This window comes from Myotis brandtii, unplaced genomic scaffold, assembly GCF_000412655.1.
Source record: "Myotis brandtii unplaced genomic scaffold, ASM41265v1 scaffold50, whole genome shotgun sequence".
Classification (NCBI taxonomy): Eukaryota; Metazoa; Chordata; class Mammalia; order Chiroptera; family Vespertilionidae; genus Myotis; species Myotis brandtii.
Window position 1 is genome coordinate 171,873 of NW_005369061.1, and position 14,336 is coordinate 186,208.

The window sequence follows — 14,336 nt, forward strand, 5'->3', positions numbered from 1 at the left end:
AACTAGAGAATTAAATGAATTAGCATTGATAAAAGCACTTATTATAATAAACACCACAAAAATTTCTTATATAAGCAAATGAATTATTAAGTATGGAAAACTACAATAGTATATGCATACATTCAGTAATACCTACTTTCGAAGGTGCTCATGTTCTTTCAAAAATAGTTCAGTTCTTCTGTTGTTTACTCCAGACCCACTTTTATATGACCTAGAACAAAATAGAGAAAATTAAAGAACATTTTTGGCAGATTTAAGAACATTTTGGCAGATGTTGAAAAAAAAACCAAAAGATTAATGTGACAACTCTAGTAATAGCCAAAGTGGACAAACTGAGCCTCTACATAGTTTTAAATTAACAATTAAAATGCATATTCCTTTTCATCTCCTTCTAAAAATGAAATTTATTATAAATAAATATGAATAGCTCTAATTTAGGTTTAAGAGTTCATTATTTTTCACCAAAATAATCCAGTATTCTTAAACAAACAAAAATCTTACTTTTCCTTTCTTTGTCTATTATCTCCTATATTTTTATTTTCTCCAAGTGTAAGTAAACTTTGGACTAATTACTACACAGCACATGGGATGGAAGAGCTACTGAAATGGAGTGTTTCCTTCATAATGGTACATGTAGTCCATCAACTGAAGCCTAAGGAGCACTAAACTGAAGCTAATGATCTGCCAATTTTGGCATACTTAAGGATTTTTATCTTGGTCTTAAGCACATTAAAATTTATAAGAAAATGCCTTGTGTCACTAACCTCCTATGTTTCTGTTCTTTACTCACAATAAGTATTAAGAACAAAAATTAAAACATCAAGTAACGCCAAAACCGGTTTGGCTCAGTGGATAGAGCGTCGGCCTGCGGACTGAAAGGTCCCAGGTTCAATTCCAGTCAAGGGCATGTACCTTGGTTGTGGGCACATCCCCAGTAGGAGATGTGCAGGAGGCAGCTGATCGATGTTTCTCTCTCATCGATGTTTCTAACTCTCTATCTCTCTCCCTTCCTCTCTGTAAAAAATCAATAAAGAATTTTAAAAAAAAACAAAACAAAAAAAACATCAAGTAACTGTACATATACTGCAGTAAGACAAAAGAGGGTCGTGCTGCTAAAACTTATCTACTGGCTGAGAGGCAGTTAATGTGCAAACCACAGCAGGAAAGAGAACACCAGGAAAAGCAGAATGTTATAACTCAACACACTGGACTTTAAAGACTCATGGTTTGGATTTAAATCTATATTCCTTCACTTATTAACCAGTTAGCGACCTTAGACAAGTCTCTCTTTTAAAAAAAATATATTTTATTGATTTTTTACAGAGAGGAAGGGAGAGAGAGAGTTAGAAACATCAATGAGAGATCGATCAGCTGCCTCCTGCACACTCCCCACTGGGGATGTGCCTGCAACCAAGGTACATGCCCCTGACTGGAATCGAATCTGGGACCCTTCAGTCCGCAGGCCGACGCTCTATCCACTGAGCCAAACCGGTTAGGGCGACAAGTCTCTTAATACCTAGTTTTATAAACGAGAACTAGTAATTGCTATAAATACCAAAAGATTATATGAAACCCAAAAAATGGTATGTAATTGCCAAAAACTTGAAAATGTCATTTATTACTGCTATATCTCATCTCACTAATTGTATTCTGCCTCATATTATATTAATCTGAGTAAGTGCCTAACTGCCTTCTAACACCTAGAGGGCCAGGTTGGTCTTTTCATTTCTACCTTTTACTGTGACTGGCATAGTGTCTTACTCATGGACGGCAATCAGGAAATAGTTTAGATGAACAGATGAACATGTTTCTTTTATGATCATCTCTCAGAAAACAAATTATTAAAATGGGCTGTATTCTAGTCATTTCCACAAATTATGGGGAAGCTAAATGCCTATATATTAAAGGCTGTTCCCTACACTGGTCCAAAATGCATTCCTTAAGAGGTATATGTAAACAGACTGTTCAGAAATTAAAAGATTTACATGTTCTTAAAAACTAAAAATATTACAAAGTTCCTAATTATGGCAAGAATGTTTAGGGTTTTTTTTACTCCTATATGTTACACAAAGTACATGTCTAAAAATAAAAAACAGGTAAAACAGAGACAAACAGTAAAAATTATTTTTCCAAGACAATTTCTGGAGGTAGATACCTAACTTTGATGGCTGAAAAATCGTGGGTTAGAGTTTTGAACAAAGTTTTGAATGCAATGAGTACTAAATTATTTCTGCTGAAACTGTCTTTCTCTTACAACAAAATAAAGAATCTTGAGGAAAATGTTTCTCAGAGTACACTACATCATCTTATGATTGATAATGTATATCACAGTTTATGAATCACAAGTAACATGCTCATGAAAGATAAGCATCATAAACTTATCACAAGTGAGACAATGACAGGCATCAAGAGGGGGAAGTCTTCAGCTTTATTCAGTGGTTCTCAACCGTCTGGCCCTTTAAATACAGTTCCTCATGTTGTGACCCAACCATAAAATTATTTTCGTTGCTACTTCATAACTGTAATGTTGCTACTGTTATGAATCGTAATGTAAATATCTGATATGCAGGATGGTCTTAGGTGACCCCTGTGAAAGGGTCGTTCGACCGCCAAAGGGGTCGCGACCCACAGGTTGAGAACCGCTGAATTAGATGCTCAATAGATTCAGCCTTGTTGGCTGTGTTGAGTTGTGAAAAATAAATAAATAAATAAAAATGGCCCTGCCTGGTTGCTCAGTGGTTAGAGTGTCGACCCCCAGAACAAAGGGTCTTGGGCTTGATTCCCAGTCAAGGGCATGTACCTCGGTTGCAGGTTTGATCCCTGCCACCCACCGGAGCAAGTGTGGGAGGCAAGGGTCGATGTGTCCTCTTACATCGATGTTTCTCTTTCTCTCTCTCTTCCCCCCTCCTCCCTCCCTTTCACTCTCTCTAAAAATCAATGGAAAAAATATCCAAGGGTGATGATTAAAAAAAGAAAAAAGAAATGTCAAAAATGTATATGAACTGCTGGAATATATTATTGAATATGAGGTAAAGGTAGGTAAGAAAAGAACAAACCTTTAACGTTATGGATTAAGATCAGCATAAAAATATTGGAAATCTTTAAATAACTTTATATACAGTTATAATTTTAGGAAAAAAACAGATATATTTCAGATTCCAGGAAAGTAAAAGCTACTTTAATAGTTTCCTGAATATATAATTGTAGGGGCAAGATAGAGGGGTAGGTAGGTCATAATCAGGAAGCAAAACACAGAGAGCTTCAGTTACTGGTAATGTTATAATTCTTAAGGTGGGTGGTAGGGGATCAGAGAAAAACTCATGAAGTTATCATGTAAGCTGGACTTTGAATTAAGACAGGAAAGCCAAGGTAGGCAGGAGGCAATGGTAAAACTAGGGGAAGCTGGGGTTAAGACCAGCAAAGTAGACCATATTGTAACAGCAATGTTTAAAGAAAGTGAAATAGACATTAGAAACCTTTAAATCTAAACCATGATTCTGCCACTCAATTTGCTGATAATCATGGATATACTCAAAATCTAAATCTGAACAAACATCCTACAAAATAATATAAAAGGTAACTTACTCAATATCCTTTCGTACTGATCCCATGAGATTCTCCCTTTCCCGTATTGCCATAAAGTTTGCTTTGGTTTTATGGAATTCATGTGTATAATCCTGCAATAAATGGGGAGAAAACTAAAAGAGCACTGAAAGAAATAAAAGTAGAAACCATCCTGCTCCACAGCTTATAACATCATCACTTTCATTTTCTTTCAGGAAATATGTTCTTGCATATACAAGCTTATCTAGTTTTCATTTATGTTAAAGAAATCATACTATATTTGCTGTACACTTTGTTTTATGAACTAAAAGATCAAGTAATCTTTCCATATTATCAAATAGAAATCTATCTATGACTATCGTAATTTAATAAAATACCTATTGATGAACATTTTAGTTGTTTTATTTGCTGTTAAAAAATGCCACAATTGCCCTCGCAGGTTTGGCTCGCTGGATAGAGCGTCGGCCTGCGGACTGAGGGGTCCCAGGTTTGATTCCAGTCAAGGGCATGTACCTTGGTTGCAGGCACATTCCCATTAGGGGGTGCGCCAGAGGCAGCTAATCGATGCTTCTCTCTCATCGATGTTTCTAACTCTCTATTCCTCTCCTTTCCTCTCTGTAAAAAACTCAATAAAACATATTTTTAAAAAATGCCACAATAAACATTCTTGTATATATCATATTTTTTAAAAAATGCCACAATAAACATTCTTGTATATATATTTTATTGAATTCTCTTTCTCCCTTATTAAAGTGTACTTAAAGAATAAATGCCTACCAGAATAATTAGATCAAAGAATCTTACATTTAAATCAGACTGCACTAATTTATGTTCCCAGCAAAATGAATGAATACCCATTTTCCTATACTCTTGCCAATAATAGGTTACACATGTTCCAATATTTGCTAATCTAACAAGTGAAAAATCCTATCTCATCTTGATTTGGGAAGGTAGCTGTACATCTTTTTATGGCTTTGGCAATTCATTTTCTCGATACAAGTTCATATCATTTGCCCATTTTCATATTAGGCTAACTTTTTTCTTATTTCTATTATTTCTCTGTATAGTCAGCAAATTATTTTTTATAGTTTCTGGTATTAGGTTTTGCTTAGAAAGTCTTTTACTACCCAAAATGGATAAATTCACCCTTGCTTTATTCTGAACTTTCTTTTTCTACATATAAATCTTTGATCCATCTGGAATTTATTCTGGATGGAAGAAATGAGATATAATTTGAGGTTTGGTTCCTCCCCCACCCCCCGAAATAATTAGCCAATAGTTACAGCTCTATTTATTTTATAACCTCTCTTTTTCCCATGAATTTAAAATACTACCTTTATGGTAAAACTAAATTTCCATGCATATTTGGGTCTTTAGGTGAACTTTATTCAATTCCATTGGTCCCTTTCTCTCTAGAATCAAACTCTTAATTTTTCTAGCTTCTTCACAGGTTTTAATATCTGGCAGAACTAAGCATCCTTTACTACTTATCTTAATTTTCACATGCTTTTTCTTGGTTAATCTTGTATGCCTATGATTCCAAATAAACTGGAATCATTTTGCCAATTTTTTAAAAAAAGGACAAATAAATTTTAAAAACCTGTTACTTTCATTGGAAATGCATTCAATTTATAGGTTGATTTAGAGAGAAATCTTCCATCCAAAAGCAGAGTAAATATTTTACATTTCTCAGTATAGTTTTATGCATTCAAGTCCTATACATCTTATTACATTTACACATAGGATGTTATAATTTCTTCCACTGTATTTTCGAACAGGTTATTGTTTATATGAGAAAAACTACTTGCCTTTATATATTAACTAGAGGCCTGGTGCACGAAATTCGTGCACTCGAGGATGAAGGGGGGGGTCCCTCAGGCTGGCCTGTGCTCTCTCGCAGTCCAGGAGCCCTTGGGGGTTTGTCCGACTGTGCCTAAGCCATCAGTTGGACATCTTTAGTGCTGCCGCGGATGTGGGAGAGGCTCCTGCCACCACTGTGCTTGCCAGCATGAGCCTGGCTTCTGGGCTTCTGGCTGAGCAGCACTCCCTCTGTGGAAGCACACTGACCACCCGGGGCATCCTACATTGAGCATCTGCCCCCTGGTGGTCAGTGTGCCATCATAGCAACCATTCACCCTGCCATTCAGTCTATTTGCATATTAGCCTTTTATTATATAGAATGTGATCTATAATCTCTCCAAATTTGTTCCTAATATATTTTTTTAGTTTTCTTTGGTTGTATTAGCTATATAATCTTATCACTGCCACATAATACAAATTTTGTCTCTTCCTTTATCTTGTTTTTCTTTATTAATTGCACCACAAAGAACTTCCAAAACAATATTAAACATTGTGGTGATAGTGGGTATTCTTGTTGTTGTTGTTTTTTCTTTTCCTTTAATGGGAATCTTTTAGTGCTCTATTATTAAGCATGATGCTAACTTTTAATCTGAAATACACATTTTTTTTTTGCATTAGGCAACTAAAGTATCCTTCTATTCCTACTTTTAACAAGAGTTTTTTACATTAGAAATGGCTGCTGAATTTTTTCAATATTAAAAAGATTTGCCCTCCTATTTTATAGTATATATTAACAGCCCATATATAAATCTTTAAGAGTTTATTTCATTTGGTTTTAATATTTTCTCGAACAATATTCTAAATATAGTAAATTATTCCTCTTCCATGTTATCTTCAAAGGCTAGTAAAAGTATACTCTAAACCACCATATTATTGCCTATGCATGACCACTGGCTATTTCACTGTTTCAGTTAGCTAGCGAGGTTTCCCATGGTTTATTTACCTACTGATGAATAGTATTCAATTTTACCAGGCAAAAGCAAGAGTTCTTAGATATCAGACATTTTCAGAGTTTTATAATACCAAGAAAAAAAAAGTAAAACAAGACAAACTTCTATAGCATGGCATTTATCCTCTCAGAAGATTTCCCCGTGTGTTCTCTTAAGTACATGTGCACACAATCTATTCAGGGATTAAAATAAACCCCATAACATAAAACTCTCAAGCCCAGTGTATTACCTGCAATATGTCTCTATGTCGCTGTAATGTATGCATCAGTGCTGCATTCAAGGAGGGGACACCTGCACTGTTGGTATATTCTGCCATTTTATCATTTACTCCTGTAAGCTAAAAAAAGAGAAAGGAAAATATATATATATATATTTTAGAAAGCACTATAAAGAGATAAAATAAATTATTTGCCTGTTTGCCCTTTGGCTAACAGCAATAAATAAACCAAAAACAAGAAGCTAGTACGCAAGGACTCAGTACTTCCACCAAGTAATACATAAAATTAAAAAAAAAAAACCTCTCATGGGACCTGGAAATAGCTGTGATCAAAATTCAAGTGGCTTAAGAAGCACACACCTTGAATGGAAAGGTGGCGACTTCAATAAATGTCTGTGTTAATATAATTTAATACCATATCTAACAAATACACAATTTTTAGCAAAAAAGCCATTTAACAGAAAGTCCTTACCCTTGCCAAAAGCTGTTCAATCTCAATTGCCATTGTTTCAAACATTCTGTCTTGGCTTGATCCATTTAAAAGAGGTGTTGTGTCAGAGCTAAAGAGAAGTTCAAATAAAGAGGATCTATTACTTAAAACTAATCTTTTAAAACATACTTAAAATAATAAGGTAATTATTCTTAAGAGGTCAAGTATAATCCCTGAGCAATTCTTTCTGTTTTTTTAAAAAATATATGTTATTGATTTTTTACAGAGAGGAAGGGAGAGAGATAGAGAGTTGGAAACATCGATGAGAGAGAAACATCTATCAGCTGCCTCCTGCACACTCCCTACTGGGGATGTGCCCGCAACCCAGGTACATGCCCTTGACCGGAATCGAACCCAGGACCCTTGAGTCCGCAGGCCGACGCTCTATCCACTGAGCCAAACCGGTTTCGGCTCTTTCTGTTTCTTAAGAAACTATAATTTTTTAAAAGAAACACACACACACACACACACACACACTTTTATTTGGAAATAATTTCAAATGTACAAAAATTTGAAAAATTAAAACAGTACCATGAGAAGAAAACCCACATAGATTTATCTTATCCCATTTGCTTTATCACTTGCTCTCTCTCTCTGAAACATATGAAGGCAAGTTATATATATCATGGTTTTTTACCTTTAAATTCTTTAGGGTGTATATTCTAAGAATCAAGATACTCTCTTACAGCACTCCAGTATAGTTGTCAACTTCATAAGTGTATACTGGTACAACATTTTTATTTAACCTGCTGTCAGTTGTCCCAATAGAGTCATTAATACCTTTCTTCCCTTCCAGTTTAGGAGTCAATCTACTGTCAGCTATTGCATTTAGTTGTCATGTCTCCATAGCTTTCTTTAATCTGGAACATTTCAACAGTCTTTTTGGGGGCATTTTATGCATTAACATTTTTTTTTTTAAATAGAAAAGTTCCTCATTTTTGTTCATTTGATATTTCCTTGTGAGTAGACTGAGGTTATGCATTCTCTGCCAGAATACTGCAAAGGTAATATTATAGTCTTTTTAGAGTATTACATCTAGAGGTGTAATTTATATGCAGAAGAAAACAAGAATCATAAGGGTATAGCTTGATGCCTTTTTTGTATATTCATATACCCATATAATCAACAAAGTAAAAATTGAGAATATTTCCACTGACTCAAGAAGTTTTCTTGTGCCTCTTCCTAGTCAATGCCCACCCCAAGGAAACCATTATTCTTTCTTCTATCTCTATAGATTAGTGTTTCATGTTTACAGATTTTTAAAATTGATTTTTGGAGATAGAAGAAGAGAGAAAGAGAAACATCGATGTGAGAGAAGAACATTGATAGGCTGCCTCCTGTACACGCCCCGACTGGATCAAGCCCGCAACCTAGGTACAGCATATGCCTTGACCAGGAATCAAACCTTTTCTGATATAGGGGACGCTGCTCCAAACAACTGAGCCACCCAGCCGTGGCTCTAGCTCTTTGTGTCAGAGCCAATCCAAGATTCTGCAGTTGTATCTTAAAATGTGCCTGGACAAAAATTCTCAATATACTACTAACACAAATCCTCCCCTACAAGACATATGAAAAAGAAAAACTGGTCTGAATGTAAGCTCTATGAGAAGCGAAATTGTGTCTCATTCATCTATATACCTAGCTCCTAAAATTTTGCTTGGCACATGGTAGGTGATTAATGGATACTTGTTGAATGAATGAGAAGGCAAATCTCTACATTCACCATTCTCAGAATAGGCGAGTCCAGGAAAATGGTCAAAACTCATTCTCCACAATACTAAAATTCAGTTAAATTTAATTCATTTTATAGGTATGTGATGATTCATAGGCCAATAAGTTCTCCAAATACAGAAACTAAAAAAATTACTCATCACTGAGTTTATTCATCATGACATGCTTTCAACCTGAGCAACAAACAAAACACTTCAGAATGCAAATTGAAAAGAAAAAAGAAAAGAATGCAGAGTGGATCTTGATCCTCATGGCCTTAAGTTTCTTTTGAAGGGGACAGTTAGGCTGAAGTAATTCCACAAAGTCAGTCCCAGTTTTATTGCAGAATTTCTCCAGGAATGTTTTCAAGATAGTTTTTCCTTTAAAGGAGTTACAAAAGTATTAAGTTCATGAAGCATAGAGAACATAGAAAAAGTATCATGTAATTGTATCTCTTAACTATTTGGAGTTTTAAAATTATATAATCACTGGCATAGCCAAGTGGGAGACTTAAATTCAGGAAATATGCTTAATATATATAAAAGAATACTCCTCATTATTTTACTTGCTAAGTAAAGGTGAGCCCAAAGCAATGCAGTACGATGAAAGCTATGTGTGACATGCCAATAGCTCACTTTTAGATCCTAGAGTCAATATGTTGGCTCTATCTTTAATTCTTTAATAATGTGCCCTATTAAAAAGAAGCAACAAGGGAATATGGGGGACATCTGTAATACTGTCAATAATAATATATATTATTTAAAATTAAAAAGGAAGCAACAGTTTGGCTATAGTGCTGGAATGAGTCTTTTGTTGAAATGTGCATAGAAAGTTTTAGAGAGTGGGCTCTGGAGATAGAAAGACCTGGGTTCAAATCCAAGGTCAGTTTTTATTATTATTAGTTGAGAAAAATATCACACCCATGACCAATCCTCACAAAAGTATGTAAAATAGAGAAGATAACAACTAACAACTCTGCTACCTGCAACTTCACTGGGAGATACATAAAACATTTTTATAGGTAAAAAATGTTCCCAGCAATCTTTTTAAAAAATTAAATATATTTTTATTGATATCAGAGAGGAAGGGAGAGGGAGAGAGAGAGAGAGAGAGAAACATCAACGATAAGAGAGAATCATTGATCGGCTGCCCTCCTGCACGTCCCACACTGAGGATCGAGCCCACAATCCAGGCATGTGCACTGACTGGGAATCGAACCCTGACCTTCTCAATGATCAACCACTGAGCCACTGCAACTGGGCCCCAGCAGTCTTTATATAAAGCTCTTAAAATAGTACCTGACACATGATAAACACTCTGTGTCAGCTATTAAAATTATTATTAATTAGCAAAAGTTGGAAACAATGTCCATCTACAGAATAAATTGTGATACAGTAATATAATCCTATATAATAAAAGGCTAATATGCAAATTGACCGAATGGCAAAATGATCAGTCGCTATGCTGCACACTGACCACCAGGGGGCAGACACTCTGTGCAGGAGCTGGTAGTCAGTGTGCTCCCACAGGGGAAGTGCCGCTCAGCCAGAAGCTGGGCTCACCGCTGGCGAGCGCAGCAGGGTGGCAGGAGCCTCTCCCACCTCCACGGCAGTGCTAAGGGTGTCCGACTGATGGTCCAGACATCCCCCGAGGGCTCCTGGACTGCGAGAGGGTGCAGGCGGGGCTGAGGGACCGCCGCCCCCCCCCCGAGTGCACGAATTTTGTGCACCGGGCTTCTAGTGTAATAATAATGTATGTTAAATGTAGTCATAGCTTAATCTCAAAGATAATGTTAAACCAAAAAGCAAGTTGCAAACTAACTTTGATAGGATATTATGAATTGTTTAGGAATACAAACACATACCATAAAATATATATGGAGATTATGAGGATGAAAAAAATGGATGCTATCAGGGGCTTAACTGAATTGGTCAAGATTATTTCTTAAAGTGAGAGATAAGAACATGAGAATCCAATATATTATTCTTTATACTTTTCTACATGTCTGAAATATTTCCTAATACTTTCGAAACAAGTGAATGGCCTAAAGTGAGCAAAAGATTCAAAGATAAGAATACATTTTCCAAAAGAACTATCATATGACCCATCAATTCCTTTTCTGGGTATTTATCTGAAGAATATGAAAACACTAATTTAAAAAGATATATGCACCCCTATATTATTGCAGCATTATTTACAGTAGCCTAGGTATGAAATAACCTAAGTATTCATCAATGAATGAATGAACTCAGCCGTGAAAAAGATGAACTACTGCCATTTGTGACAACATGGATGGCCCTTGAAGATATTATGCTAAGTTAAGTAAGACAGACTGAAAAGGACAAAAACCATATGATTTCACTCATATATGAAATACAAAAAAGAAACAAACTAGCAAACAAAATAAACTCACAGGTACAGTCAAAAGATGGGCAGTTACCAGAGGGAAAGGAGAATAGGAGGAGGGCAAACATGGGTAAAAGGGGTCAGATGTAAGGTGACAGATGGAAGCCAGGCTTTTGGTAGTGAACACACTACAATGCACACAGATGTCCAACTGCGATGTTGTACACCTGCAGCTTATATGTTATTAACCAATGTTACCTCAATTAATAAAAACACAGTTTCTATACAGTCAATATAGTATGGCAAATATGGGTAAGGTGACAGATGGAAGCTAGGCTTTCGGTAGTGAACACACTACAATGCACACAGATGTCCAACTGCGATGTTGTACACCTGCAGCTTATATGTTATTAACCAATGTTACCTCAATTAATAAAAACACAGTTTCTATACAGTCAATATAGTAGTATATTGTTTTCTCATAAAAGAACCAAAATTAAAATAGCTTAGATGATTAGTAGGGAGGATACACACTGCATTAGATTCATTCTAAAATGCCAGAATAGCAGTATATGTACTTGGCATTTGGGTAGTTCCTCACATCTATTTAGCAATCAGAAGGTATAAGAATACAATATGGACAAATCAACCACATTTTCTTAAACTGATTGACCTAGAAACTTATTTCTGACACAAGCTCATTCGTAAGCCTTAGCATTTTCCTCCTGACATTGTCACAATCTTTGCCTAAGAACCCTAAATTAATACTAGTTTCAAGAATTAAGAATTTTCATAAATCACTAAAAACAAACAATAACATAAAAATAAAATACCAAAAATCCACCAATAGAAGAAATTACAGAGTTACATTTTAGTTTATTTTTTGATGCTTTAAAAACATTATACAGTTTAAGGCATAAGAGAGAGGATCTGGTAGTACCTATACCTGTCGCGTCTTCCATCTCGGGCACTGCTGTGACTGTAACTCGTGCACAGTTTACTGAAGGAAACTAGTTTCAGGTCAAGTTCATTTTCCAGCTGTCGAGCCTGTTTCCTGAGATCTTTAACAAAATTATAAAAGCAAATGATTCAGACACAAAAAGTTCATTAGTAGACATAAAATTCACAAAGCTATTCTGAAGAAAACAACCTATGAAAATGATCATATATTGATCTAGGTTCAATTAAAAAAAGTTTTAAATGGAAGAAACCAAAGATGTACCCAGCAAAGCAAACCGTCACTTATTTTAAATAAACTTCAGGTGGGGCAAAAAGGCAGGGGGGAGACGCAAATTTTCGGCTTTATCCAAAAGACAACTAGACAAAAAATGTTGTTCTAACAGCCCTGAAATTATTTATATAGTAACAAATAAATTTTGTAAGTCAGGGGAAAACAAAAGAAAACACAAATCACAAAGAAACTGACTGCAGTTTATGGCCAACGTTATATTAATTTACCATTTAACTTTATAAAAAAGAAACCATCACTGTTTTTGACAGAGATTTTCCCATTTCTTTATATCCCAAAACTTTATCAGGCTCATGAAATTCTTAATAGTAGAATGACTTAAGCGATTGAGCATGAAGAACAAAATAATCGTTGACAAAGATGTAAACAACTGTCTTTCAATAAGCTTACCCAAATTTGGAGAGGCTGAAATTAACCATGACAATGTGCTACTAACAAGGTCAAGTGTAAGTACAACCAAACTAACAGCGTAGGTTTTAATACAACAGAAACAAGCAGGCAAGCAGAGACATTGGTTTGGCATCCAAGTGGCTGAGTGAGAGAAGCGGCAGCCCCAACACCCCCATCCAGTTGTAAGGAATCTCATTCATGGTGAAGAGGAGGTCAACGTGAACGGGCTGGAACGTGGGAAGAATCCTGTAAGGATCTCCTCTTTCAGGACAGAGCAATACAAAATATTATTTCAACACACTCATCAGCAACCAGAAGTAGGGAGCAGCGTAAAACGGTGGAGCGTGTTCCCCCAAAAACCGAGTCTCAGAGCCTCCGCTCAGTCTCAAGTTCTGCGCTTCCGAGAACTGGCTCTGCGGTGTATTGACGATCTACCGAACCTGCGAGCCCCAGCTTTTCCTTTTCCAAACCCCGATCTCCAGGGGTTCCCTGTCCATTAGAAATCATGTATCTAAAGCGCCTGGCGCAGAGCCGGTTGTCCACAACAAGCTGCTACAATGAGGACAGCGCAGCGCTTCCAAAACCTGCAGCCCGGCGACGAGTATTCAAGATCCCACAGCCACTGCTGCAGAAATCAAAACTACCTCCGAGCCAGGACACACGTGTCACACAGTCACTTTGAATACGGTTTAAAGGACCAGCCCGCCCTCTGTAGCCGGTCACTGCCTTCTCCAGCAGAGAACAGCAAGGAGAGGCGTTCTCAAAGCACGACAGGCAAGTACGCATGGACTTAATTCAGAATTAAGCATCTGAGACCCGGAGGCTGACAGTGACCATCCTGCTGCTGGTGGTGGCTTCCAGAGGCTTCAGGGGGTAGCAACAGGGAATAGTTCAAAAGGGGGGAAAAAATAATAATTCAGAGAGCAGTCTCTAGGCTGCAGTAAAGCAAACACTTGAAAGAGAAAAGCGAGCCTTCTCTGCCCGCGCTGCCATCGCGGCCCAGGACATGACTTTCACACGGGTCCTCTTTAATCCGACCACACACTCAGGAATCAAAGAAACGTTCTTGTCAAATCGCAAGATGATTTTGTGTTTTGTTTTGTTTTGTTGGTAGAAAAGGTATCACAAATGCAATCATCACAATTCACGCTGGTTCTCTCAACTTTCTCTGATTAAAGAAACGGATCTCGGGAGCGGACGGGTCAGGTTATTTCCTCCGCCAGCAAACGGACCCGACCTCCCAGGCCCGGCCCGCGGCAGCCGAGGGCGCTCAGCAGCGGACACTCCGCTCACACAACCGCCCCTCGATGGCCGGGCCGACGAGCTCCTTCCTCCTTTCTCCTTTCCCTCCCAACTGTCCACGGCGCCGGCTCCTGCGGGGTCCCGGCCTCGGGATATCCTCGCCCAACACTCGTTTCCTCCCCGACCTCAGAGTTCACACGAAAGCCCCTTCGTCCGGGCTCCGCGACGCTCTCGGCCTGGCTCTCCTCCGGCTACCCAGACCCAGCTTCCTCTCCATCCACGCTCAGCCCTCCGGGTCCGACCCCCGCCCCAGGCCCC

At 37.4% G+C, this 14,336-nt stretch overlaps 1 protein-coding gene across 3 annotated transcripts in view; it reads right to left on the reverse strand.

The window, feature by feature from the left end:
• Positions 1 to 14,336, reverse strand: part of GOSR1 (golgi SNAP receptor complex member 1) — a 37,241-nt gene that overhangs the window by 22,559 nt on the left and 346 nt on the right. For 2 of the 3 annotated variants that reach the window (XM_005876852.2, XM_014548233.1), the window contains exons 2-6: positions 12,078 to 12,198; positions 7,064 to 7,151; positions 6,604 to 6,711; positions 3,586 to 3,677; positions 137 to 211 (exon numbers count right to left, since the gene is read on the reverse strand). In XM_005876852.2, coding sequence (XP_005876914.1) covers positions 137 to 211; positions 3,586 to 3,677; positions 6,604 to 6,711; positions 7,064 to 7,151; positions 12,078 to 12,198 — 484 coding nt within the window. The remainder of the gene's footprint in view (positions 1 to 136; positions 212 to 3,585; positions 3,678 to 6,603; positions 6,712 to 7,063; positions 7,152 to 12,077; positions 12,199 to 14,336) is intronic. The other variant, XM_005876850.2, reaches the window with a different exon arrangement.